Below are 27,196 nucleotides of genomic sequence, written 5' to 3' on the forward strand. Positions count from 1 at the left end.
AAAGAAAGATTTTTTGTCGTCAATTGAACGACAAATTCAAAAATGATTTTTAGTTTGACATATCTCAGTGGCGTACTATTTTTTTCTTCAAAAAATTCAGACCATTACCCGTACGCGCGCCAATGATGAATATAAAATTCTTCTGTTATCTGCAAAGGTGATCATTTTAAACATTTCTTGCAGCTTTGCACCTAGTTGAAATCTTATTAGTAATATTTTCTGTTATTGTTCTAGTTTAGTATTATTATATTGGATAGTTCTTGAGGATGTATTAAGAAATGAAAAATACGCGCCAAGATGTTTTATTTTTCTGCATAAAAACGGTGCATCATATGAAAAAAAGGCAAGAAAGATTTTTTATCATAAATTAGACATGGAATATAAAAATAATTTTTAATTCGAAATATCTCAGTGGCGTACTATTTTTTTCTTTAAAATAATTCAGACCATTGCCCGTAGGCGCGCCAATGATGAATACAAAATTCTAAATTGTATGTCAAAAAATTTGTAATAACTACTTCCTAAAACTCACCAAATTTTATTTTCGTAGCTCAACTGGTCTTAGAGCAATAAATAAATTGGCAGTTTGAAATAAAAATTTCAACACCCCGTATCTCCGAAACTAAGCATTTGCGGACATATGTTTATAGAGCAAACTGGTATTAATTTTTCATGTAGAATTAGCCCTTACAATTTTTCATACTTATTTACTAACACCCTGTATTTTGTAATTTAAAAGTAACCTACTTAAATATCAAATTAAGCTTTAGATACATTTTAAAGATTTATGCTTCAGCTTACATCCCAAATTGCAACACATATACAAGAAAGCAATAATCGATAAAAAAAAGAGTTGTTGAAAAATCTTGTTTTAATATATTATTTCCCCATCTTTCTTCATTTTTTGTAGTACTTATTTACGATAGTATTGCTAATGCGTAATCTATTATTTATTGTATAAAAATCTACCTCCTAGTTCAATACGAAAGTCTCAATAAAATCTATTTAAAGTGTGTATTTTTATTACAAATACCTTTTCCCAAAAGAAAAAGAAAGCATCAAAGTAGGTAGGTTCCCAATTGAGAGCAACTAGAGACCAAAAAGACCAAAAAGGAGTATTTGTACTAATTTTAAAAAGTTGTATCTGAGAGGAATAGCTAAAACTGGGAAAACCCCTATAGACGAATATCAACCCTAGAACGAAATTGAAGAAATCTTAGATTGATAGAAAGAATTAAATCTTATCGAAAATGCAGTATGTAGTAGGTAGCTGTAATAAAAAGACCAAAACTAGGAAAATCAGGCGGAGAAGACTAAATATCAGCTGAAATAATTAATGACATAAAGAAGATGGAACTAACGTAATTCGCACAATATGTGAAGAGATATGAAATTCGAGGAAATGACCATCTGATTTATGTATCATTAAAACAGCCAAAGATGTATATAAGGGCAGCAAAAACAGCCGAATACATAGACAATTCCCAGAGGAAATAGACACAGGCAGACAAGAAAGTACAAAGAAGGTATAAGGCCAATAATAACAGACACAACTATAACGAGATCTGATACATTCAAAACAAAAAGGATGGAAGAGAAAACAGAAATGCGAATACTGAGAAGAGTCACGGAAAAACACACTGAGGGATCGAAATAGCAGTGATGAAATCGTAACAGCATCCAAGGTGTAAAAACTAGGCGACTGGATACTAATAGGGGTTTTTAACAACAGTTATATTATATGACATTATAACATATACAGTGTATAATATTAATATACACGGATTATACAACATAATATGTTGACAGATAATATTATCACAGAAGCTCGAAACAAATGACAATCGATGAAAAGCTCCATAGGAAGAGAAAATAGAACAATCATGTACAGCTTGTCAAACCTAGGAAAAAATTTTAAAATCTTACAATCTTCATAAAATCACATGGCTGTTGTAATATTTTCAAACTCGTTCCTAGTTTTGACACATTGTAAGCATAATGACATACGATAGGGTAGTCAAGATAGCAAGAAAAAGTGTGAGGTGTGAGCCAATCACAGAAATATAACATAAAGGTAGAATCAAAGGAAACAGAAACCGACAGAATTGACTAATAAGTAGATAGAAGATAAAGGAAAATATTGAGAGTCAACAGAAGTCAGTTTATTTATTTATTAAGCTCAACAGGCCGTGAAGGCCTAGGGCTGAAAGATTTAATTTTTCCTTACAATTACTATTACATATTTATATATAATGCTATATCCTATACTACTATAATATATACAATATTACATTTGTTTGTATAAAACACTTAATACTACACTTAACATTATAGTCTTTCCATACATTTCTTCACCACTTCCTTCCATTGTTTTCTGTCCAAAGCTTTTTCTTTCCAGTTTACAATATTACTTTGTTTTAAGTCTTCATATACGCTGTCCTTCCATCTCCTTCTTGGTCTTCCTATTCTTCTTTTTTGTATTGGCTTACGTAATAGAACCATTTTTGGCATTCTCGCCTTTCCCATTCTTTCTATGTGTCCTAAGTATCGGATTCTCTGTGCTTTGATTGCCGTCGTTATTTTTGGTTCATTATATAGTTCTTCAAGTTCCTTATTATTTCTTCTTCTCCATTGACCGTCTATTTTCACGCCTCCATATATTGCTCGTTGTATTTTCCTCTCCCATCTTTCTAAAAGGTCTATTTCTGATTTTTTAAGCACCCATGTTTCACATGCATATGTAGCTGTAGGTCTGATAACTGTTTTGTAGATTCTTATTTTTGTTTTTCTTGACACATCTTTGGATTTCATTAATGGACGCAATGCTCCATACTTTTTGTTTGCTTTTGCTATTCTTGCTTTTATTTCCCCTTCCCCATGTCCCTTTTCATCTACTTTTACACCCAGGTATGTAAATTCTGAAACTCTTTTAAATGCGCATACATTTTCTCCTTCTATCTCCAATGTGAGATTGGTCTCACATTGGAACAGAAGTCAGTACCAGAATTAATATTGACTTTCAAAGGACAAAAATTTAAATATTTAAGTCATGTAGCGAGACGGCAAAAATAATTATGCAAGGCATACTACAAGCAAGAAGAAAAGTGAAAGAATCAAGAATATCAAGAAGAAGAAGACTGGGCATCAGAAAGGGAAGTAAAATCTCGCATTGAGCAAGCTCGACAAGCTTTCGTACAATTCAAGAAGGTACTCTGACCTGTTCAGAGTTAGATCTTCAACTGAGATTAAGGTTTACTGAGTGCTACGTATGGTCGGTGCTGCTATATGGCATGGAGGGCTGGACACTCAAAACGAGGGATATAAACAAATTGGAAGCCTTCGAAATGGGACTTTATTGCCTTATCCTAAAGATACCATGGAAGGTGAAAGTCACACCTTACAGGAATCAACCAATATCGCCAACTGTTCGAAACCATCAATAAAAGAAAAACGACGTATCTGAGTCACATCATGCGAAACGAAAAATACCAGTTCCTTTAACTTCAAATCGAGGGTAAAATTGAAGGCAAGAGAGAAATAGGACCCAAGAAAATGTTCTGGCTCCGAAACATAAGGCAATGGACAGGGATTAACGACATTCAATCTCTGATACACATTGCAAGAAATAGAGAGTTAATGGAAAATGTGATCGCTAACATCTGTTTTAGAGGATTTGCATCTGAAGAAGAAGAAGATCAAGTAGAAAAACAAGACGATTTTCAATTAGTCATAAAAAAATTGAATGTGAACAAAAATACAATCAACTATTTTATAATTATAATGTAACAAGTATAAACATAATCGCTGAAATAGACTGAAAAAATTTCTCTATGCCTACTTTGTTTTCTTTTTAGTAGGATTGTTTTCATATTTAGACGAAATTTGCATGTAATAAAAACACATGTATTATCGCACTTTTATATCATGTTTATTTACACAACTGTCATGGTACAAAATCTATACTCAAGCCTTTAATAACATTCTAAACCTAAATTAATAATAATAATAATATATAATAATAAAAACGTTAAAACGATGGCCGCGAAGGCAACCTTCCTATTGATCTGCAGGTGGTTATTGGAACACTAGTTTTAACATTGGTGGAACTATCTGTTGTAGATATCTCATCGATTTTATCACTAACAATAAAGTCTATGTCTCTGGTTTTCTTGAATTCTTCGAATTTTCTGTTGATCAGAAGACTTAGTTCTGATTTGGAGGTAGATGACTCTGGGATGGCTTCTTCGGTGACGTTTTCTTCATCCACTTCCTAAAAAAAATTAAAGATTTTAGATAAAGAATATCAAAGACTATATAGGGTGAGGCAAATAAAGGGCCTATTAGAAATATCTCGAGAACTAAAGGCAACAGAATCATTAAAATTTGAATTAAGGGGTTTTGAGGAGTGATCTATTTATTGAAAATATTTTCATCTATTTGCTACTTCCGGTTATACCGGTTGTATTCCGGTTGTATTGAACTACAGTTAAACTATTCTCTAAGGTTCCTCAGCCAGGAGATGCGTCTTCTTCCTATGCTTTTTCTTTATTGGATCCTTCCTTGCATAATAATTCTCAGCAACTCATATTTTTCTCATCTGGTAATGTGACCCAAATATTCCAGTTTTCTAGTTTTCATACTTTTCATAATTTCTAACTCCTTATTTAAACGTCGTAGCACTTCAACATTGGTAATCCTTTGAACCCACTGAATTTTCAATATTCTTCTGTAACACCACATTTCGAACGCTTCCATTCTTCTTATGTGTTGTCTCTTCAATGTCCAAGCGTCCATTCCGTATAGCAATATAGAAAATATGTAGCATCTTAGAGCCCTCAATCTGAGATGCAACTGAAGTTCTTTGTTTGTAAGCAGTGTCTTCATTTTTATAAATGCTTGCCTTGCAGTTTCAATTCGGACTTTAATTTCTTTGCTTTGATCATTTTTGTCATCAACCCAGGTTCCCAGATATTTGTATGTCTTAACTTTTTCTATTTGGGTTTGATCTATCACTAACATTTCATTTCCATGTTCTGTTTTTGAGACAATCATAAATTTAGTTTTTTTCTTGTTTATTTTTGCTCCGTATCGAATGCAATAATCGTTAATTCTATTTAGCAATTCTTCGTAGAGATTCCAGGGTGTCTGCCATTATAACGGTGTCATCAGCGAATCTTATATTATTTACTATTCTTCCATCACTTAGCTCCGCTATCGCTTCCTGAAATATGGCTTCACTGTACAGGTTAAACAGTAGCGGCGACAGAACACAACCCTGTCTTATTCCTCTCTTTATATCAATATTCTTGGATTCTTGTTGTTCTATCTTTATATTGGCCTTTTGATTCCAATACAGATTGATGATAATTCGTAAATCTCGTCTGTCTATAGGTTATACTTATCTCTGTTTTTCAATAATTCTATTATAGGTCTGGATCCCGCGTATGAAAAAAAAGTTGATTAATAGCAAGCTGAAAATTTGTTAATAGCTTAAGGGTGTCTAGTCGGATAAACTTTGATATATGGGAACACTGGAATAGGGGCAGTTTTAATTGTGGAACAGGTTAAAAATTTGGAACGGTCACACCACGAAAACGGCACATTTATTTTGTCCGACAGAATAGACTTAAACTCTCCGAACAGAGATTAAACTCTCATGCAAAAATCAGACTGCTATTTATCACCTGTCATAATTCCTGTCATTTGACATATTCTACATGTTCCACTCATTAAAACGCCCATTTGGTGATAAATAGCAGTCTGATTTTTGCCATGAGAGTTTAATCTCTGTTCGGAGAGTTTAAGTCTGTTCTGTCGGACAAAATACATGTGCCGTTTTCGTGGTCTGACCGTTCCAAATTTTTAACCTGTTCCACAATTAAAACTTCCCCTGTTCCAATGTTCCCATATATCAAAGTTTGTCCGACTAGACACCCTTAAGCTATTAACAAATTTTCAGCTTGCTATTAATCAACTTTTTTTTCATACGCGGGATCCAGACCTATTAGTTTTTCATGTCGGACCCTATCGAACGCTTTTTCGTTGAAAGGTAAGGTTTCGCTAAGTCGATGAAACAGGAGTAAATATCCAGGCTCATATCTAAGCATCTTTGAGAGAGGACACTAAACGCAAACAATGCCTCTCTTTTTCCAAGTCCTTTGCGGAACCCAATTTGGGTATCATCCATATCATATTCTAGCTTTCTGTTTAATCTTCCATGAATCACCTTTAGAAATATTTTGAGGGTATGGCTTATTAGTGATATTGTCCTATAGTCCGAACAATCTTTGGCGTATATTGTTTTTGGTATTGTTACAAAGGTGGACACCAACCATTTCTGAGGGATTTTTCCGGTTTTATATACTTTTTATTAAACAGATCCAGTAGTACCGGTAGAGTTTTATCGTCTAGACATTTCAGTAATTCCGCAGGTATTTCGTCTGGACCTACAGTTTTTCCGTTTTTTGCGTTTCGTATTGCTTGTTCTCTTTGACTTCTATAATAATTTTTCCATTTATGTCTTTAAGAAGGCCATCTTTCTTTTTTCGCTGTGTATTTGTGATTTCCTTTATTTTCTTGTGCATGTTAAAGCTATCATACTTTTTAGAATATTCTTCTATTTCACTACATTGATTTGCCAGCCAGGTGGATTTGGCCTCTTTTATTTTCTTTCCTATTAATCTCTGGATTTCCTTGTATTTTGCCTTACTCTCATTCCATTACCATCCATCTCTGTTTTTTTATTATTTTTGTGGGTAATATCTTCTTTCCTGCCTCTACTAACGTTTCTTGTATCACGTTTGTCATTTACATCTGTTGTTTTTATCACGTCTTGTTTGATTTTCTTTAAGTTATCATTTATTTCTGCTTTTACCCTCTGACGTACAGGTTCTTCTTCTATATTTGAGACATCAAATCGTGGTATATTTGTTTGTTTTTGGATCTTTTTCAGTTTTATCTTCATTACGCCTGCTAATGGATTATGATCTGACTTTATGTCAGCTCCGGGGTATGTTCTCACAGACTTTATAGTGTTTTTATATCTAGATTTGATTAAAATACAATCTATCTGGTTTCTTACAATGTGATCTTCCGAATCCGCCGGTGATATCCAGGTATAAAGTCTTCTTTTAGGTAATTTAAATAAGGTGTTCATTACTACCAGCTCCTCGCTTTGGCAGAATTCGACAAGTCTGTCCCCCCTAGACTCTGTCCAGAGTCTAGATTTCTAGATGTTCTCACCAGCGCTGGGTTTTGAACCCCGGTCTACTGGCATGGAAGTCAGACATGCTACCACCTGCTATATCCGGGCCCTGAACATTAACATAACATTTATACATTTAAGAGTAACTTATTAAAATAAACATTATGGAAGTTTTTAGGGACTTTCGTCCCTCAGTAATAATGTAATCTTTCATTATGCGTTTAAATTTTTTTAAAATATTTATTAGTTTTCTCAGGATTCGAAAAAAATGAATGCATTCAAGCAGCATTGAACAAACATTTGGGCCTATCCTCTTAATAACGAAATAGATAAAGAATTGCTCATCTAATGAAATCATCGTCTTCGTAATTAAATTTTGCTATTCCAGTTTATGCTTTACCATCGTCGAAGTATTTTATATGCCTACAGAATATTTTTCGTGAGTTTTTTTTTATAGGATTAGAGTGTAATGATATTAAATATGTATCAGGGCCATTTTTACTGTGTGGTAATGTGCGATTTAATGTGCGGTTTAATGTGAGTTAGTGTGTAATAAAAAATGTGTTTTAACAAATGCCGATAAATTGTAGAACTTGGTACCTACTTCTACAACTTCGTCCGTCTTCTACAGCTCGTAGTGAAGAGATTCTACAAGCGAATTGGTAACTTGCTTTAGTTTATTTGTAATTCTTTACCACTGTTTCTAATATACACATAGTTTCAAAAGTTATGCATCACCTAACATTATGCTCATTTTCGTAGTTGATTTTTTCGAAAAGTCATTCCGCTAATTTTTGTATTATTTTAGATTTTTCTTTGGTATTTACACAGTTGAGCAATGGTTTACTCAAACTTATTTTTTGAACTTATACAGAGTGGAAGAAAAGATATGATTTTCTTATGTTAAGCTTGAGACACATTGTAGCGAGGACAAGGTAAAATCGTGGGTATACATCGAAACCATATTTATAGTTTTATGTCTTGTGAATATTACATGTTCACGTATGTTTTTTGAATGTCCATGATATCTTCAGAAACAAAGAAAATAGACGGTTATATTCGATATGACTTGTTTTAACTGAAACAAAACAATATTAACGATAACAATTTTTAACAAACCTTTCAAAAACAGAAAGGCACATAACGTTCAGAATTCTGGTCGACACTTTAAGAGTTATTTGTCCACTAAGGGAACGGTATGAACAGCGTAGCATAAGAGAGATGAGAATGTTTAATGGAGACTCTGTGATGTTTTGGGGTGAAATTTTCTCCAGGGTAAGTACGGATTGGGCGTCTTCGTGGAGGTTATTTAAATATCAAGAAGTACGTTGCACAGATTTGTTTTCTTTGATCACTTTGTTCCTTTCGCAGTATAGTAAAGGACATAAATTTTAACTTAGTGAGATGCTATCAGATGCGCTGGCGTGTCAACTTTTTAATGTAGCATTAGAAAAAGTCGTACGAGACGCTAATATAGATATCAGAGGAACAATATTCAATAGATCTGTCCAAATTCTAGCATATGCAGACGACGTGGACATTATAATAAGAACCAGAGCGAGAACTGCGGAAATCCTAACCGAGCTAGTAGCAGCAGCAGAACGAATGGGGTTACATATAAATCGAAATAAAACAAAATTCATGGCGACTAACACAAACACAAGAGCTGGAAATGTTGACGCAGATCTAATCATCAATGACCAATACTTCTAAGCGGTCAAAGAGTTCATATATCTAGGGACATCGGTTAACCCCAATAATAACACATCAGAGGAAATAAAAAAGACGAATAATAATTGCAAACAGGTGTTATCATAGTCTATCAAAGTACTTACTTAGCTAACAAACGTCTGTCTAAAAAACTCGTATAAGGCTGTATAGAACATTGATAGTTCCCGTTCTCACATATGGATCAGAGGCATGGGCGCTAACTAAAACAGATGAATCCGCTCGATCGATTTTTGAAAGAAAGGTGCTACGTAAGATATTCGAAGCGGTCTGTGAGAACGGAATATGAAGGCGTAGATATAACTTTGAACTGCAGAATATCTACAAGCATACGTTTGGTGGAAAAGATATTATCACTATAATTAAGCGAAATTGCCTGCAGTGGGCAGGACATGTAGCCCGGGCCTCTTAATCGAACATGATAAAAAAGATTCTAACAGCGCGACCCGTGGGAATGAGAAGACGGGGTAGACCAAAGCTGAGGTGGATGGACGGGGTAACACAGGATGCCGAGAAGATCGGAGTCAGCAACTGGAAAATGCAATCAAGGGACAGAACAGAATGGCGTAGAAAGCTTGAGAAGGTCGAGGCCCTCTAAGGGTTGTATCATCAAGATGATGATGAGATGCTATCAGATACTAAAAAAATTAAATATTTACAAAATATGAGACTATAACATAATTTCGATGTACCTTTGTACCTTTTCCTCCATACAGGGTGTCTCAAACTGTTGTTTCAGTTAAAACACTTGCTAAAGAATAAAACCGTATATTTTCTTTGTTTCTACAGATATCAAGGACATTCAAAAAACAGAACTACAATATGATTTCGATATATACCCACACTTGTACCTTGTCCTCCCTACGGAGTTGTCAAACTTAATATAAGAAAAACATTTCTTTTCTTCCACTAGATATAAGTACAAAGAAGAAGTTTGAGTAAACCTTTGCTCAACTGTGTAAACACCAAAGAAAAATCTAAAATAATATAAAAAATAATAGCGGAATCTGTTAATCTGTTCATGAAAAAGTCAACTATTAAAATGAGCATAATTTTAGGTGATGCATAACTTTCGAAGCTATGTTTATATTATGATATTCCCTAAGCATTTATTGATTGGTTGTATGGTGTATATTGTATAGTATGAATGTATTTGTGTTGAATGAGATATTTTTATTTTACTTATGCTCTTTTCATTTTTATATCATAATAAGTTCTAACTAATTTATATTTCTTCTAGTCATACTTCTATATATAGGGTGTCCCAAAAGTAGTGGAACGGTCGAATATTTCGCGAACTAAAAATCGGATCGAAAAACTGAAAAATACGTGTTCAATCATTTTCAAAAATCTATCCAATGACACCAAACACCAATCCCCACTACACCTCCTGGAGGTGGGGTGGGGGGTAACTTTAAAATCTCAAATGGAAACCCCTAGTTTTTCTTGCAGATTTGGATTCGTTACGTAAAAGTAAGCAACTTTTATTCAAGACATTTTTTCGAACTGTGGATAGATGGCGCTATAATTGGAAAAAACGATTTATCCTGATACCATAGGTAAATTATAGAAACTGTCTAATATCTCGAGAAATACACTTCCAAATGAGAAACTAAAAAAGAGGTGTTTAATATTTTTCGAAAACCTATCGACAAACACCAACATGACCTCCAACCCACCCCCTGGAGGTGGGGTGGGGGGTAAATTTAAAATCTAAAATTGCAACCCCCACTTTTTATTGCAGATTCGATTTCGTCCTGAAACATTAAGCAACATTTATTCGAAACATTTTTTAAAATTGCTGATAGATGGCGCTAATAAATCGTATTTTTCCAATTAAAGCGCCATCTATCAACAATTTTAAAAAATGTTTCGAATAAATGTTGCTTAATTTTTCATGACAAATCCGAATCTGTAGTAAAAAGTGGGGGTTGCTATTTAAGATTTTAAAGTTACCCCCACCCCTCCTCCAGGGGGTGGGTTGGAGGATCATGTTTGGTGTTTATCGATAGGTTTTCAAAAAATATTAAAAACCTCTTTTTTAGTTTCTCATTTGGAAGTGTATTTATGGAGATATTAGACCGTTTCTATAATTTACCTATGGTATCAGGATAAATGGTTTTTCCCAATTATAGCGCCATCTATCCACAGTTCGAAAAAATGTCTTGAATAAAAGTTGCTTACTTTTACGTAATGAATCCCAATCTACAAGAAAAACTAGGGGTTTCCTTTTGAGATTTTAAAGTTACCCCCCACCCCACCTCCAGGGAGTGTAGTGGGGGTTGGTGTTTGATGTAATTGGATAGATTTTTGAAAATGATTGAAAACATATTTTTCAGTTTTTCGATCCGATGTTTAGTTCGCGAAATATTCGACCGTTCCACTACTTTTGGGACACTCTGTATATTAACATAACATAATTTACCACTTTGTATGTCAATAGATTTTTATAGAAAATATTAGACAAGTAACTTTGAGTTTTTGTTTTTGCAGTGCAAATGGTACAACATCGCCGGTGAGTATGGGAATGAGTTAAGGGGTAACTATTTATTATTTAAAAGAATTTATAAAGCTTAATAAATATATATGTTACAGTGAAAGCTGAATATTAGTCAAGGTGTACCGTCGCTAGTGATTGTCGACCTTCACTGAAATGACCAGTGAATGTTGATAGTAGAAAATATATATCAGCTTTCACTAGGGAAGGTGAACCTTCACGGAATCAGCCTAGGGAATCAGCCATACTTTTATGAAGTTTAACTTGTTTGAACGTATTTAATACCGCATAGTATAATAATTAGTAATTTTACATTTAAGCCTGCAAGTATCTTTTTATTTGCAGATCCCAGTTTAATACTTGTCCAGTAAACATTATAAAAGAAGATGAAATTCCAATAAAAATTCCATACTGAAATTCCATACTTTTATGAAGTTTAACTTGTTTGAACGTATTTAATACCGCATAGTATAATAATTAGTAATTTTACATTTAAGCCTGCAAGTATCTTTTTATTTGCAGATCCCAGTTTAATACTTGTCCAGTAAACATTATAAAAGAAGATGAAATTCCAATGGAAAAGACACTTACTTTACGAACAGTTGCTACTACTCAGTCAACCGGAAGTGGGCAAGGATTTTTTAAGTGCAGTTGTAACAAGAAGTGCCAAACAAAGAAGTGTTACTGCATAAAAAACAATGTTTTATGCAATTCCAAATGCCATAAAGCATTATCATGTTGCAACAAATAATTTTATTATTGTTGACTATAGTATTTTCGTCTCTATTATAGTCTTTAAATTGTAGACTATAGTTTCACGTTTTATTTTGTTCTTATTTGTTCATCTTTCAAATTCTAAATTTACTTTTGTTATAAAAGTATACGTGATTTAAGATTAGTCTTTTATTTCTCTCTAACTTTCCCTAGACTGTTGTAGAGGAGGTTGTCATTCACTATAGGAATTGTCAACCTTCACTAGTGGATGTTGATCTTGTTTGTACGTCTGTGTAACTTTCCCTAGACTGCTGTAGGGGAGGTTGACGTTCACTAAGAATGGTCAACCTTCACTAGTGAAAGTTGATCTTGTTATTTCAGAATTCAACTTTCACTAAGATGCCCAGCGAGAGTCGACCGTGACTAGTAAAGGTTAACCTTCCCTGAAACGTCAACTTTCACTGTAACATATAGACCATTAAAATGTTACATTTTTTAGGCCGTACCTTGCATTTCTTAGAGGAGTCAATTTTATTTTTTAAAGTGTAGGGGGGATCAGTAGGAGCTTAAGTTTAAGTTTTTGGGGTCGCCATCCTTGTCCCCCGGTCGCCATCTTGGAAATGGGGTGCAAAGGGGTTTCGCGCTATATCTCGTAAACTACCAACTCTACGAAAAATCTAATGTAACATGAAATGTAGCAAATTAAATTTTCTACAATTTTGTTTCTATTACTTTTTATCGTCAAGTGACCAACAAGAAAGATATAACCAAAAATATGTTAATTTTTTTTAGCAAGTTTTTTTGGATGTTATAACTTTTTTCAGTTCATTTTAAAATAAAATAACATTATAGCAATTTTGTAGAGGATTTTTCAGCGAACAATTTGCACTATAAAGTTGTTTAATTCTATTTATTTATATAGGTTTTACAGCGCTCCAAACTTGACCAGATTCTCGAATGCTCATAGGGATACAATAAAAACAAAAGTTAGGCTTACTTTTCTGTCTATATATATTTTTATTCATACAATTTATTATGATTTTAACATTCCTATGCTGTTATTAATCTGTTTTTGACCTTTCTTCCCACTATAAAACTTATAACTCTAAGGATATATAGGAAAAGGCCCAAGAAGTTGTTTGAGGACAAATTCGCCGCTTCAGAAGAAGAATGACGCAACCGCAAAATGCAAAATTCTTAAGCAGAGCAAAAAACGATTTTTGATATCAAAATCATATAGTATGATAAAAATTAGCCATTCACCACACCGTGGTCAGGATCTCGAGATATAAGCGTTTTTTGGGGTGTGCCGCTTGCATATGAAGTAACATAACTTTTTTCCTATTATATATTTTGATTTAAAATTTTCCAAAAAACTTCTTTATGAACTATATTTTATTGTTGTGTTGGTTAAAATTATAAACTAAAAAGTTTGTCACTCAACTTTTTTAAGTAAACATGAAACGAAATATGATGACAAAATGTTAATAAATTAACAACTCCTTTTTTAATGTGTTTAAACATTTTGGACAAATTTCATTGTTATCTACATACTTCAAAGATGACACAGTAAAATTTTTAAAAGGAAATATTTACAGCGACCAAAGATACAGCGAGGTAAATTTGAGAAATCATCAAAATTGATTTTTGGCATTTTTGTATAAAATTTATTTTTTTAACATATTCCACCAACTCTAGATAAAAATAAACTTCATATTCGGATTCAGCGACCTCGAAAAATAAAAATAGACAAAAATTGATGATTCACCTTAAATTTGATTTTCGTGGTTGGCATAACGGTTAATGCCGCTCGTCTAATAAATAGATAGAAAAGCATTATTTTTCTATGAGAATTCGAGAATCTGGTCAAGTTTGAAGCGCTGTAAAACCCAGATAATAAATAAAATTAAACAAGTTTATAGTGAAAATTATTTATTGAAAAATCCTTTACAAAATCGCTATGATGTTATTTTATTGTGAAGTGAACGTAAAAAAAGTTATAACCTCCAAAAAGAAATTTCTTACAAAATTTTCTCTTATTTTTGTTTATAACTTTTTTGTTGGCCACTTTACGATAAAAAGTGATAGACATAAAATTGTAGAAAATTTAATTTACTTCATTTTATGTGAAACTAAATTTTCTGTAGGGTAGCTAGTTTACGAGATACAGCGCGAAAGCCACTTGCACCTCTTTTTCCAAGATGGCGGCCGGGGGACAAGGGCCTCAACCCCAAAAACTTGAACTTAAGCTTCTCTGAACCTCCCTACACATTACAAAAATAAAATTGACTCCTCTAAGAAATGCACACTAAATGTAACATTTCAATGGACTAATATATTAAAAAAATATATAATTTATTTATTTAATTACAAGTTACTTTTAAATTAGGTCAAAATGGCAAACAGGTTGTATGTTCTCAAAAAATATTGATAGTGTGTAAAAAGAATAATATAATAATAAATAATAAATCTAATATATTATATTTTTACAAAGTATCAATATTTTTGTTGGTCTGTTTATGGATTTTTCTAAGTGGCAGTTTTACGAAATAACGAATTTATTCCTTCCATTTGCACCATACTGTATAATACATAAACCATTGGAGAAGAGAGTAAAAAGATTACAGTTCTCCAATTATCGTAGACTAGACAAGTTTGATTTCCATGTTTTTTATATTTAAATAGGAGGGTTAAAGTAGTAGGTTTTTATTTTTCCTTATAGAATTAAGTAATTTTCAGTAGTAATTGCACAAGAGCTCTAAAATTATTGAATTTTTCCCGAGTGACACTTTGACAGTTTTAATTTCACGAGCTGAAGGCGAGTGAAATTATATCAAAGTGTCACGAGGGCAAAAATTCTATATTAATTTTATGGTAGGGGAGCAAAGTATGCTAAATGTGCAGTCACTCGAGCGCTTTGGGGACCTATTGGGTTGTGAAGAGTATGTCCTAAAATCAAAAAAAGTTAAGTAAAGTTTTCCAATTTAGTGGGCGCTTGCCATTTTTTAATTTAATTTTCCATTTCCAACAATCGTTTTTTCCTATTATAACGCCATCTATCTATAATTCGAAAAAATCTTTCGAATAAAAGTTACTTATTTTTACGTAAGGAATCCAAATCTGCAATAAAAAATGAGGGCTCCTATTTAAGATTTTAAAGTAACCCCCCACCCCACATCCATGGGGGTCGTGTTTGGTACCATTCGATAGATTTTTTAAAAATATTGAATAAGTGTATTTTACAGTTTTTCGATCTGATGTTCATTTCGCGAAATATCGCGGGATTCGTATTTAAAATATTAAATTTACCCCCCACCCCTCTCCGTGGGAAGTCGTGTTTGGTATCATTCGATAGATTTTTGACAACTCGAGTATTTGGGTCACCTGATGAGAGGTCATAAATACGCATTACTTCAAAATATAATGCAAGGAAAAATAGAAGGAAAACGGAATCCAGGCCGTAGAAGAATGTCGTGGATGCGGAATTTGAGAGAGTGGTTTGGCTGCACCACTAATGAACTTTTTAGGTCAGCTGTAAACAAAGTCAGGGTAGCCTTGATGATTTCCAATCTCCGATAGGAGTGGCACAAGAAGAAGAAGAAGATAAATTTTTAAAAAATATTGGGGACATATTTTTTAGTTTTTCGATCTGTCATTCATTTCGCGAAATATTCGCTTTTTTCTTGTGAAACTTTGGGACTCACCCATTTCCTTACGCCCGGCTCAAATCGTCAGATTTTTGAAATATACACTCTTTTGCATGTACTTAACTTACCTTATCTTAATCTGACAATTTCGAGTTTATTTAAGGATTGATTTTATTTTTCGGGCCCCCCTTAACGAACTCCCCTGTGTTAAGAGCCAATATATGGTAGATGTACATCTGCAGGGTACCAGGTTTCTCCCATATGCTAATCTGACGCGCTCGAGTAACTGCAAAAATCCCCGCTTGGGCTCCCCTATATTAGAGTTCGAGTGCAATTTGTTGCGATTATTTCAACTGTTGCGATTTTCACTGAAGAAAATTACTCGAAGAAAGTGAAACTATCAAATGAAGAAATAATATTTTTCTAAACAATTTATTTAAGAATACAACAAAACCCAATTTAAAAAAAAAACTAATAATTATTAAAGTTAGAGTTATAATAATTGTTCACATTATTTCCCGATTCCTTTAAATGTGGATTTAGATTTTTGAAACAACTAGGTTGGGGCTCCGTTGTATCGTTATTGATACTGTTTGTTATTGATTGTACTTTTTGACTCAGTTTTATTGATAATTTCTTTAATTGACTCTACACTCTACACTACAGATTTAGTGCCAAAACGAGACATTTTTATAGAAAAATGTGTTCAAATATATGAAATGCCAAACTGATATATTAAATAAACAAATAGTGCAGTCACTGAAGGTGAATATGAGCTATTACCTCCGATTTCGTTGAACCTCCATCGATTTGCACGAAAATTGGTGAGTGGTTAGAGGATATCTCAAGGAACAAAGGTGACATGGTGCCAACTTGCGCTTTTACCCTGGGGGTGGATGCCACCCCTCCTCGGGGGTGAAAATTATTTTATAAAAAATAACCCCACAATTCGATAGAGCGACAAATTATAAGCAAAATTTGTTATATAAAGTTATTAAAATAAATCAAAACTTTTTGAGTTATTAAAGATCAAAGATTTTAATTTTTCGTGAGAAAAATGCATGTTTTTAACCGATTTTTCATAAATAATTCAAAAACTATAAGTTTTAACAAAAAAGTTATTATTTTCAAAATTGAGGCTAATAAAAAATCAAATAAATTCCTTACTATAAAAACCTTTCAGTGTTAACTGAAAGTGAGTTATAGGTAATTGAATGTATCTTTCTTTCGTCAAGTACCCCAATCTAAGTATGAAAGCTTGAATACCGGGAAAATGTTGCATTTTATAACATAAACTTATTAAACATTTGTCAAAGTTCATTGAAATATATATCAAATAAGTGCTTGAACAAGTTGATAGCATTAAAGTTTATGCACCAAAAATGTTTCAAAATGTATCTTTTAAAAAATTTTCTAAAAAGTGTTATTATTTTTTTGTAAATAACTCCGTTAAATTTTAAAGTAGCAAGTTCATCTAATAACTGGTTAAAATTTTATTCCAAGAGCTATTAAAAAACGTCAAAATAGTCATTTATACCTCTTACTTTTTTAAAAATTAAAGGTTAAATGGCCCCGATTACATGGTTCTCGCAGCAAAATTGAAATTTTAAACGTTTCTATCTCGGTTATTTTTTACTCTACGAAAATAGTAAAATGGGTAAAGTATTTGTTACAGAAAAAACTAAAATTTAGTTATTTATCATTTTTTACGTATATTGAGTATTTTTGGAGTTATTATCAAAAGAAAATGAAAAGTACGATAATTCTAAACATTCTGATTTTTTTAAATTATACCTTTTTTTTTCAAAAATATGCATTCTAAATCGGTCAAATTTGTTGAAATAATTAACTATGATAAGATAAAGAAATTCTTGTGAGGATTAGTACAAATTTTAATTTTTGGGGAAATGGCGTATGTTTAGTTTTTAACTTTTTCCTAAAAAAATCGAAAGGGTTCTCTTATTTTCATCATAACTTGCTTATTTTGATGCCATTAACTTCTACTGAGCTCATTTGATAGGTATTCCGAAGTACTTTGACAAGTGCTTAACAAGTATATTCTATAAAATGCATCGTTATCCCGTTATGTAAGCTTGAATACTTAGATTTGAGTACTCGTCTAAAAAAATATACATTCAATTACCTATAACTCACTTTAAAATGACATTAGTTTAGTTCTTTAAGTAGGGAGTGTATTAAATTTTTTATTATCTTTAATTTTGGTAATAATAGCTTTTTTACAAAAGCTTATAGTTTTGAGTAATACGTGAAAAACAGTTTTAAAACATGCATTTTTTTAAGAAATAATAAAATCTTTGATATTTAATAACTCAAAAAGTATTGATTTATGTTAATAATTTTATATAACAAATTTTGCTTAGAAGTTGCCCTTCTATCGATTTCTGGTATTATTTTTAATAAAAAAATTTCACCCGCGAGAAGGGGTGGCAACCACCCCCAGGGTAAAAGCGCAAGTTAACATCATGTCACCTTTGTTCCTTGAAGTATCTTCTAACTACTTACCAATTTTCATGAAAATCGATGAAGGTTCAACGAAATCGGAGGTGAAAACCTTCAGTGACTCCACTAAAAGCTGTTGTTACGATGTGGTTGTCAAATTCAACTAAAATGATAAAAAGCCGTCGACATACCTGGATTTCTGAAAAGGTAACAGGTTGAGTTCGATATCTTGTGGAACCTCCTCTTCTTTTCTTAGGAATTACTCTCCTATTTAACCTTGACATAGGTTCTGGGTATACGGTATCCATTGCTAAAAATGAACAAAAAAATTATACAGATTAGTGATATACATTTTTAAAAAGCCTTACAAAAAACTTTTCATTTAAACCGAAACATATTCGTAATTTTTGTGCCATTCATTGTTAAATAAACCTGGGTAAAATGTGCGTTTTTAACTACCTCAAAGAAGTCTCTAGAGTATTCTGATTCATGTATGTACTGTCAACGAAAGGAATATTTATCATTTAGAAAGCATTTAAAACAGATTACCTGTGTCCATCTTAAAAGAAAAAGCAACAAAATATTCAGGAAAGTCTCATTATATTACCATGCATATGTTTTACTTTATTGATATTTGCACTAAGTACTACTAAAAAGTATTAAAGAGTTTTTGCACTGTTGTTTTCCTCTGATGTACTAATCGTGTTTTAGACAAACATTGTTAGTGCAGGTGTACGTTGTTATTTCCAATCGCATGTCATTTTATTTATATAATAATGGATGTGTTCAAAGAAAATGTAGATTTTGTATTAAAGATTGATTAGATTCAAGGAAATAGATCGATCAAAACATCATTTATTATAATGATTTGAAATCATTTTCGTAAATATATGTCTAGAACCTAGTGTCGGTTCATTTGATAACTTAGTATGGTATAACTAGATCCAAACCCAGACATCCAAAGTGAAAGTTATCCTCCAACACCAAATTGTTCTATATGGTCCACATAATGTTCAGGAAAAAGTCACACCATTTTGAGGTCGGATTTGGGGGGGGGGGAGAGGGGGAGAAATCGGTAAATTCGTAGTTTTTTAAGTTTTTCGTCAATATTTCTAAAACTATGCGGTTTAGCATGAACAACCTTTTATACAAATATGTTCTACACTAAATTTGAAACAAAAAAGGCCCTACGCATAATCCTTCTAAAATGAACGGTTCCAAAGTTACGGAGGTAGTATAGTATACTTGGTCCAAAAAAGGCCTAACCCAGACATTAAAAGTAAAAGTTTTACTCCAACACCAAATTGTTCTATATGGTCCAGATATTGTTCAGTAAAAAGTTACACCATTTTGAGCGTCCGGTTTGGGGGGGGGGGAGATGGGGGAGAAATCGGTAAATTAGTAGTTTTTTTTATGTTTTTCGTCAATATTTCTAAAAATATGCTTTAGAGTAAACAATGTTCTATACAAAAATGTTCTACATCAAATTTAAAACAAAAAAGGTCCTATACGTAATTATTATAAAATTAACGATTCCATAGGAAACGGAGGGTGAAATGTTTTCGATACTTTTTATATTTCTTGGGCAATTTATAATATTTTTACTGATTGAAAGAAATTTTCTTTAACAGGATTTGCTATTTCAGTGGCCGATGGTATGTGAGTGATAAGCCCTTGAAGAAACGTCAACCTCACCACCCAAAACCATCATCAATTGCCCAAAAAATATAAAAAGTATCGAAAACCTCCACATTTCAACCTCCGTAACTCTGGAACCGTTGATTTTGTAACAATTATGGATAGGACCACTTTTCTTTTAAATTTTATGTAGAACGTTTTTGTATAGAACATTGTTTACGCTTAAACATAGTTTTAGAAATTTTGACGAAAAACGTAAAGAAACTACTAATTTACCGACTTCTCCCCCATCTCCCCCCCAAACCGGACGCTCAAAATGGTGTAACTTTTTACCGAATAATATGTGGACCATATAGAACAATTTGGTTTTGAAGGAAAACTTTTACTTTGGATATCTGGGTTAGGCCTTTTTTGGACCAATTATAGTATACTACCTCCGGAACTTTGTAACCGTTCATTTTAAAAGGATTTTGTATAGGACCTTTTTTATTTCAAATTTAATGTAGAACATTTTTGTATAGAAGGTTGTCCATGCTAAACTTCATAGTTTTAGAAATATTGACGAAAAACGTAAAAAACTACGAATTTACCGACTTCTCCCCCCTCTCCCCCCAAACCCTACGCTCAAAAAGGTGTGACTTTTTTCTGAACATTATATGGACCATATAGAACAATTTGGTGTTGGAGGATAACTTTCACTTTGGATGTCTTGGTTATGCAATTTTTTGAATCAATTCTATCATACTAAACTAGCTTGTTTAGAAAATCTGGGAAATAATTTTGCAAAACGTATATTTTCTTACTTGTTCTCTTGTCATGAAGTCGATTTAGGATCAAAACGAGGGTGTCTTTTATTTTGATATTCAGAATACACGTGAGTGGCTCAAGAACTTTTGTATTTAATGAATCAAAGGTAAAAATTTAAAGGCACACAAATATGTATAAAAATATAAATTAACTAAGGCAATTGATAGGAAAAAAATTAGAAACGCTTAAGAAGCATGAATTCTGGAGAAAATCAAAAAACATTATAAAATATTATATTTTCAAAGTAAGTTATTAATCGAAGCAGCACAGAAAATTACAATAAATATCGTTCCCATGCCACCAGATGGACAAAAGGTGGAATATTTTCTTTGGTTACACCTCCTAAGTAGACCTGTAGGAGGTAGGAGTGTCTATATCCGTCGTTGCTACTACATAGCAATAAATTAACTGTAATATAGTACAACTCGGCACAAAAACCCTCTTCTAATTTGCTTTAAACTTATTTTTTATGAATTTCTTCAGGTCAAAAAAAAACAGTGGATATCCAACCAACAATTTCTATAAAATACTCTACCAGATGAACTGGGTGTTTTTTCATTGCGACACCTATTTATAATCAGCAGCTTCTTGTTTTGTAATTTTCCAATTTTCGTGCAAGTATTTTCCTAATACCAGACTATTAAAACATTTAATCAAAATCCAGATCAGGTTATGTTTCCTTAACCTACTAATGTTTTATTTTTTGGGCATTGACCTGGTACTCATCTGTATTTATTTTTAAAGATTTGTAAAATAAACCGTTTACAGTTTATGTGTGCATTAACTGTTTTGAAATAAACAGCATTCTTGCTAACTTAGAAACTGAAAGTGCTGCTTTTATCTAGGTATTTATTTTTTGTAGGTAGTTATTTTTGCACTGAAATTCAAACTAATTCAGTAAAAACATGTAAACATGTAATTAGCGAATATATATTTCAATTTATGTGGTAATGTTAAATTTAGTATTATTTTGAAACGAGAAAGACATAAGAAAGATGCGTAACGACAAATCATTAGAAGATGAAATACTAAAGAAAAACAGGTATAGAGAAGACAAAAGTCCTAAGTCCTAAATAGACCTAAGTCTCTAGCAAAATTCTGACACAAATAGAGATGCTACAATGACGACATGTAATAAATCAACTAGGCCTGTCATCGGGGATATCGCAATGCGGTCTTCACAAAGTCGATATTTGGCAATACGGTCTTCACAAAGTCGAAAGTGATTTTCCCTATGAACCAACAATAGGTCGTACGTCAAAAACCTGCTCAAAACTCTATTTCAAAATGACTTCAAAACGTTATAATAAATTAACCAGCGCTATGTTGACACTGCAATATATTTTACGTAGAACACTGCTGGGTGTTGTTCAGTTTGGCTTTGGGACAGGATAAATCTAAGTGTGTTGGTTGTTTGAAATGTTGTTATCATGTTGTCCTTATTCTCTATTTCTAATAAGCCCTTTACATATTATGATTGTTGTCAACCTTGATTCTCTTTTGTTGGGTGTAGCTGGATTGGTTGTGTTGTTTTGATGTTTCCTTTGTGGGGTACTGGAGGAGACGTTGATGGTAGATTTGGGTACTGATTATTTTTATTATTTTTGCCAGCACGACGTTTACGTGGATTAACTATACAAAAATGGCAATCATTGATGTTATCAGCTGGCCCCCCATATCCTTGGTACTGCAAACTTCATACTTTTTTTTCTTACTTTTCTCCCCACTATTAGGCAACACTAACCATGAAACCATACACTCCTTTATAATAGCAATATTAATCCCTAAATGCTGTATGCGATATTTGAAACAGATTTTCTGTCTATTCTTAGAAGCTTTTAATGATGTGTGCTAAATTTCTTCCAATAATTATTGAAGTTTTAATACACATGCACGGCAATAAACACAAAATAAACGCTTGGTTTTATGTATCGTCATTTAGTGTTGTATTTAAAATACTGCCGCGGGAAATCAAAAACTGTTTATACAGGATCGGGCATAGGTCTGGATAAGATTTCGCAAAAATTGTATCACTTTTATAGGGCCGGTTTTTCAGTGCTGGGTTAACCTATTTATTTTTCGGTCACCGAAATATTCATTAATCAGTTTTTCAGTACTAGGTTAGAGCATAAACCCGTTTAAGTTAACCAAGATTTTATCCGATCCTTGCTAGATGGTTTAACACTTTTGTGGTAATATTTTGTGGTTAACACTTACGCATGGGTACAGTGAATGCATCAGGGTCAAGTTGTGTTTATTTTGACCGACAGAAGAGATTAGTTGGGTTATGCTGTTTTTATTTTGTCTATATCGCGGTAAGTATTCTAAATTACCTCCTTATTATTATAAAGAAATTATTACGTATTATTATCGAAAGTATAAATTAGTATCGTTAGGAAGGAATTATAAGGAAATATATTTAAATATTATATTATAACTGTAACAGGTACCTATGTTTATACATACAGCTAGTAATATTTTAAACAGATAATAATTATTAATTTGTCTATACAGCAAAATCATTATTTAACAGTTTGACTTCTTATTTCCTCATATCCTGGTCAATCTGTTCCAATAGTGATAACACCGTGCTCTTTGACAAACGAAATTGGCAAAAAAGTCTAAATTGTCCCAGTAATTGTAATGATTAATGATACCTCTATTCTGTTATGAAACCGAGGTAGACGTTATGAACTAAATAAAGATTCCCAACATGATATTGAATTAATCATTTTTATAAATTCGGTTATGAAATTGTTTATTTTTCTGACAAATGTATCATTATTTCTCGAATTGCACATGCGCAATTACAGTTACTGCTGCCAACAGAAGAAAAAAAGTGGTTAGCTAAGCGAGATATTCTTAACTTGGTTTAAACCACTGAAAAACGCTAGGAGTGTTAAAATATTGGTTAAAATTTAAACTAGGTTTGCTAACCAAAATTTTAACCTGTCACTGAAAAACTGGGCCTAATTGTTACAGATACAGTTTTCAGACAATTTAAGCTAGATATATAAAAACGAAGACCGATAAAAGAATTCTTTATACCTAACTACAGAGGTTTTTTAACAAACAAATACTAACAATAAAAGTAACTTAACAAAAATAGTTTCTTGATAATTTAGTTTACTAATAATTTTAACTTTCACATAGTGCCGAGCGGCGATCACCAACGTATCCACTATGTGGAGCTGCTACACCGAGCGCGGATCACCCTTGTATGGATACGTACCTTCATATGCTTGAAAGTTTCAAAGTCATGGTCTACACTGTCTACAGGATCTAACTTAAGCTACATGCTCACTTGGATATATTTAAAGGCAACTTAAGTGCATATTCAGAAGGGCAAAGGAAACGGTTTCACCAAGATGTAGTGAAATTTGAAATAAAAACAGTATCAAGAACAATATGAGTACATAATGTCAGACTACGTTTGAGGGGTCATATGACCAAGTTCTTGCTTACACAAAAGAAATACCAAATCTATTCATTTTTAAAGTTTGGTTTTGTATTTGCTTGTGCATTTTTGGGTTTCTATCTCTTTCGATATGTGGGTAGCTGGATTGACTCCAGGGTGAAAAGTGATAACGAAATTTCGATGACAATAGAACTTGCACGAAAAATCTTTATTAGCTGGCGTTCTGTATTGTGCAATAGAAGACTGTCATTGACCACACTTCTAATAGGTCTGGATCCCGCGTACGAAAAAAAAGTTGATTAATAGCAAGCTGAAAATTTGTTAATAGCTTAAGGGTGTCTAGTCAGATAAACTTTGATATATGGGAACACTGCAACAGGGGCAGTTTTAATTGTGGAACAGGTTAAAAATTTGGAACGTTCACACCATTGGAACATTTATTTTGTCCGACAGAACAGACTTAAACTCTACAAACAGAGAATAAACTCTTATGCAAAAATCAGACTGCCATTTATCACCTGTCATAATTCCTGTCATTTGACATATTCTACATGTTCCACTCATTAAAACGCCCATTTGGTGATAAATAGCAGTCTGATTTTTGCATGAGAGTTTAATCTGTGTTCGAAGAGTTTAAGTCTGTTCTGTCGGACAAAATACATGTTCCGTTTTCGTGGTCTGACCATTCCAAATTTTTAACCTGTTCCACAATTAAAACTTCCCCTGTTCCAGTGTTCCCATATATCAAAGTTTGTCCGACTAGACACCCTTAAGCTATTAACAAATTTTCAGCTTGCTATTAATCAAGTTTTTTCATACGCAGGATCCAAACCTATAAGAGTATTGAAGTGCTACGTCTGGTCCGTTTTGTTCTATGGATGTGAAACTTGGACAACAAAAGTGAAGAATCTCAACAAATTAGAAGCGCTCGAGTTGTGGTGTTACCGTCGCATACGCAGAATCCCGTTGACAGTACACATATCCAACGAACGTGTGCTGCAGACCATGCACAAAGAGCGAGAATTGATCAACGTCATAAAAATGAGAAAGTTCGGTTCACTACTTCGGTCATATAATGAGAGGACCTAAATATCGCTTACTCCGGTTGATCATGCAGGGCAAAATCGAAGGAACGCGCTGGGTTGGAAGAAAACAGTTTTCCTGGCTGCGTAACATTAGGCAATGGACAGGTTAAACGGTCGAGGAATTGTTTCATATAGCTGCCGATCGAGAAACATGTCATCAGCTTGTTATTACGATGACAGCCAACGCTTGAAAACAAGCACGGCACACAAATAAGAAGATGCCTTTCGAAAGATATTCTGTTTCATGCCTCGTAGCAACCGATCTTTTAGAGCGATGATTATTTAACTATAAAATAAATTACATTTTTCTTTGCACCAAAAGAAAACTTTCTTGACTCGACCGTGTAATGGTGTCATTTTTTAATTATTATTAATGCCAATGTTTTCTAAATCACCTTGTAATAGTTTCCAACATTCAGCTGTCGACCAACACCAGATACTGCCAAAAAATTGTTGCTATGTAGGTTAAAACTCTCGCAATATATTATTCAAAACCCAGACCTTTTAATTTTTCTTCTCTTTATCCGTTATATTCATGTTTCGCTTGGTTTCTTTCGAATTCTGACGGTTTGGGAAAACCGCATGTAACTTCATCTCGATTTTATGAGTGCGGCAACTCACCCAATCCCTACTCATCGAAAGACATGTCATATACCCAAATCGTATACAGACACTTCATCGAAAGCCCCATCTCATCAACTGGACATTTCATATACATTCATAATAGTTTGTTCCAACATGAACTTTTGGACGGTCCAGAAACCGTAACGACGCTCACCGTCCTGCGCAGTACCATGAAACGTATTATTTCGTTCCCATGAAACCTACGGAACGTTAATTATCTAGTAACGAAACGGTAATCTGACGGTCCTTGGTCGTGTTGGAACAAATCTAATAACGACGAGTTTGCCTGACAGTATACCGTTTTTCTTCTAAATTCATAGTTCACAGTACGTCGTCCATTTTCACAAATGATTACAAAAGTATTAATGGTTTTAATAGGGATGTTCACAAAAAATTAAAAAGTCATTTCAAACATGTAAAACGATTAAGAAACATCCTAGGAATAATTGTCCAAAATTTCAACAAAATTGAAAAAGCCTTTCTATAAAAAATCTTTATTAGAAATCTAGCATTATTTTAAATTTCAAGAACGCTTCTCTATTGGCCTGACGTCACTAGTTGCATACCCCAAGCGCGCGCCATTCTCATAGTGTTACTGTTTACCTGTTTGACGTTTCAGGTCATTTTATTTTGTTCTCTTCGTGTTTTATCAGGGTTAAAGTGGAGTTTTATAGTGAATTTGTTTAGTTTAAAGTGGATAGACTGTTTGTAAGGACATATTTTGGGTTTTACAAAAATAAACAAATAAAATGGAAGAAGGTTTTCAGAAAGCCGATTCGTATAAACTACCGACTGTAGTGTAGATGTAACAATGGTGTATGATTTATTGGCATCTTGTAAAAAAATAAATCTACCACAGCTTTACTGAGTGTATATTCCATATAATTTTCCATGTCTTCTTTAAGCTAAAAAAATAAATGCTTAATACTCCACAAAAAAAAATAGAGAAAGTTGTATGCATGCATTGTACGCATGCATATTGTATACATACATTGGCTGGTTATTACTTTACCTTGGTTAGGTGTATTAAAAATATTTTTATTCTTCTTCATGTGCCTTGTCCGTTGTGGACGTTGGCTATCATCATGGCAATTTTAATTTCATTTGAGGCGTTTCTGAATAACTCGATCGATTTTTGTCCAAATCATTGGCGTAAGTTTTTAAGTCATGAGTGTCTTTTCTTCCGGGTCCGCGTTTGCTCTCTATTTTACCTTGCGTTATCAGTTGGAGTATACGATATTTATCATGCCTCATGATATGACCGAAATATTTAAGATTTCGTTTCTTACTTGTAAAAGAGATTTCTTTTTGTTTTCCCATTCGACGCAATACCTGTACGTTGGTGTGGGTCGCCCATGATATTTTGAGGATACG

The 27,196-nt window shown here is 33.0% G+C and overlaps 1 protein-coding gene across 2 annotated transcripts in view; it reads right to left on the reverse strand.

Moving 5' to 3' along the window:
• Window positions 1–3,906: 3,906 nt before the first annotated feature.
• Window positions 3,907–27,196, reverse strand: part of LOC126879218 (uncharacterized) — a 40,426-nt gene continuing 17,136 nt past the window's right edge. The window contains exons 1-3 of one of the 2 annotated variants that reach the window (XM_050642272.1): window positions 18,800–18,950; window positions 18,442–18,560; window positions 3,907–4,270 (exon numbers count right to left, since the gene is read on the reverse strand). In XM_050642272.1, the coding sequence (XP_050498229.1) occupies window positions 4,028–4,270; window positions 18,442–18,560; window positions 18,800–18,809 (372 nt within the window). In that variant the 5' untranslated portion in view covers window positions 18,810–18,950 and the 3' untranslated portion in view covers window positions 3,907–4,027. Of the gene's footprint in view, window positions 4,271–18,441; window positions 18,561–18,799; window positions 18,951–27,196 lie in introns of those variants that run through there. The other variant, XM_050642271.1, reaches the window with a different exon arrangement.

This window comes from Diabrotica virgifera, chromosome 1, assembly GCF_917563875.1.
Source record: "Diabrotica virgifera virgifera chromosome 1, PGI_DIABVI_V3a".
Taxonomy (NCBI): Eukaryota; Metazoa; Arthropoda; class Insecta; order Coleoptera; family Chrysomelidae; genus Diabrotica; species Diabrotica virgifera.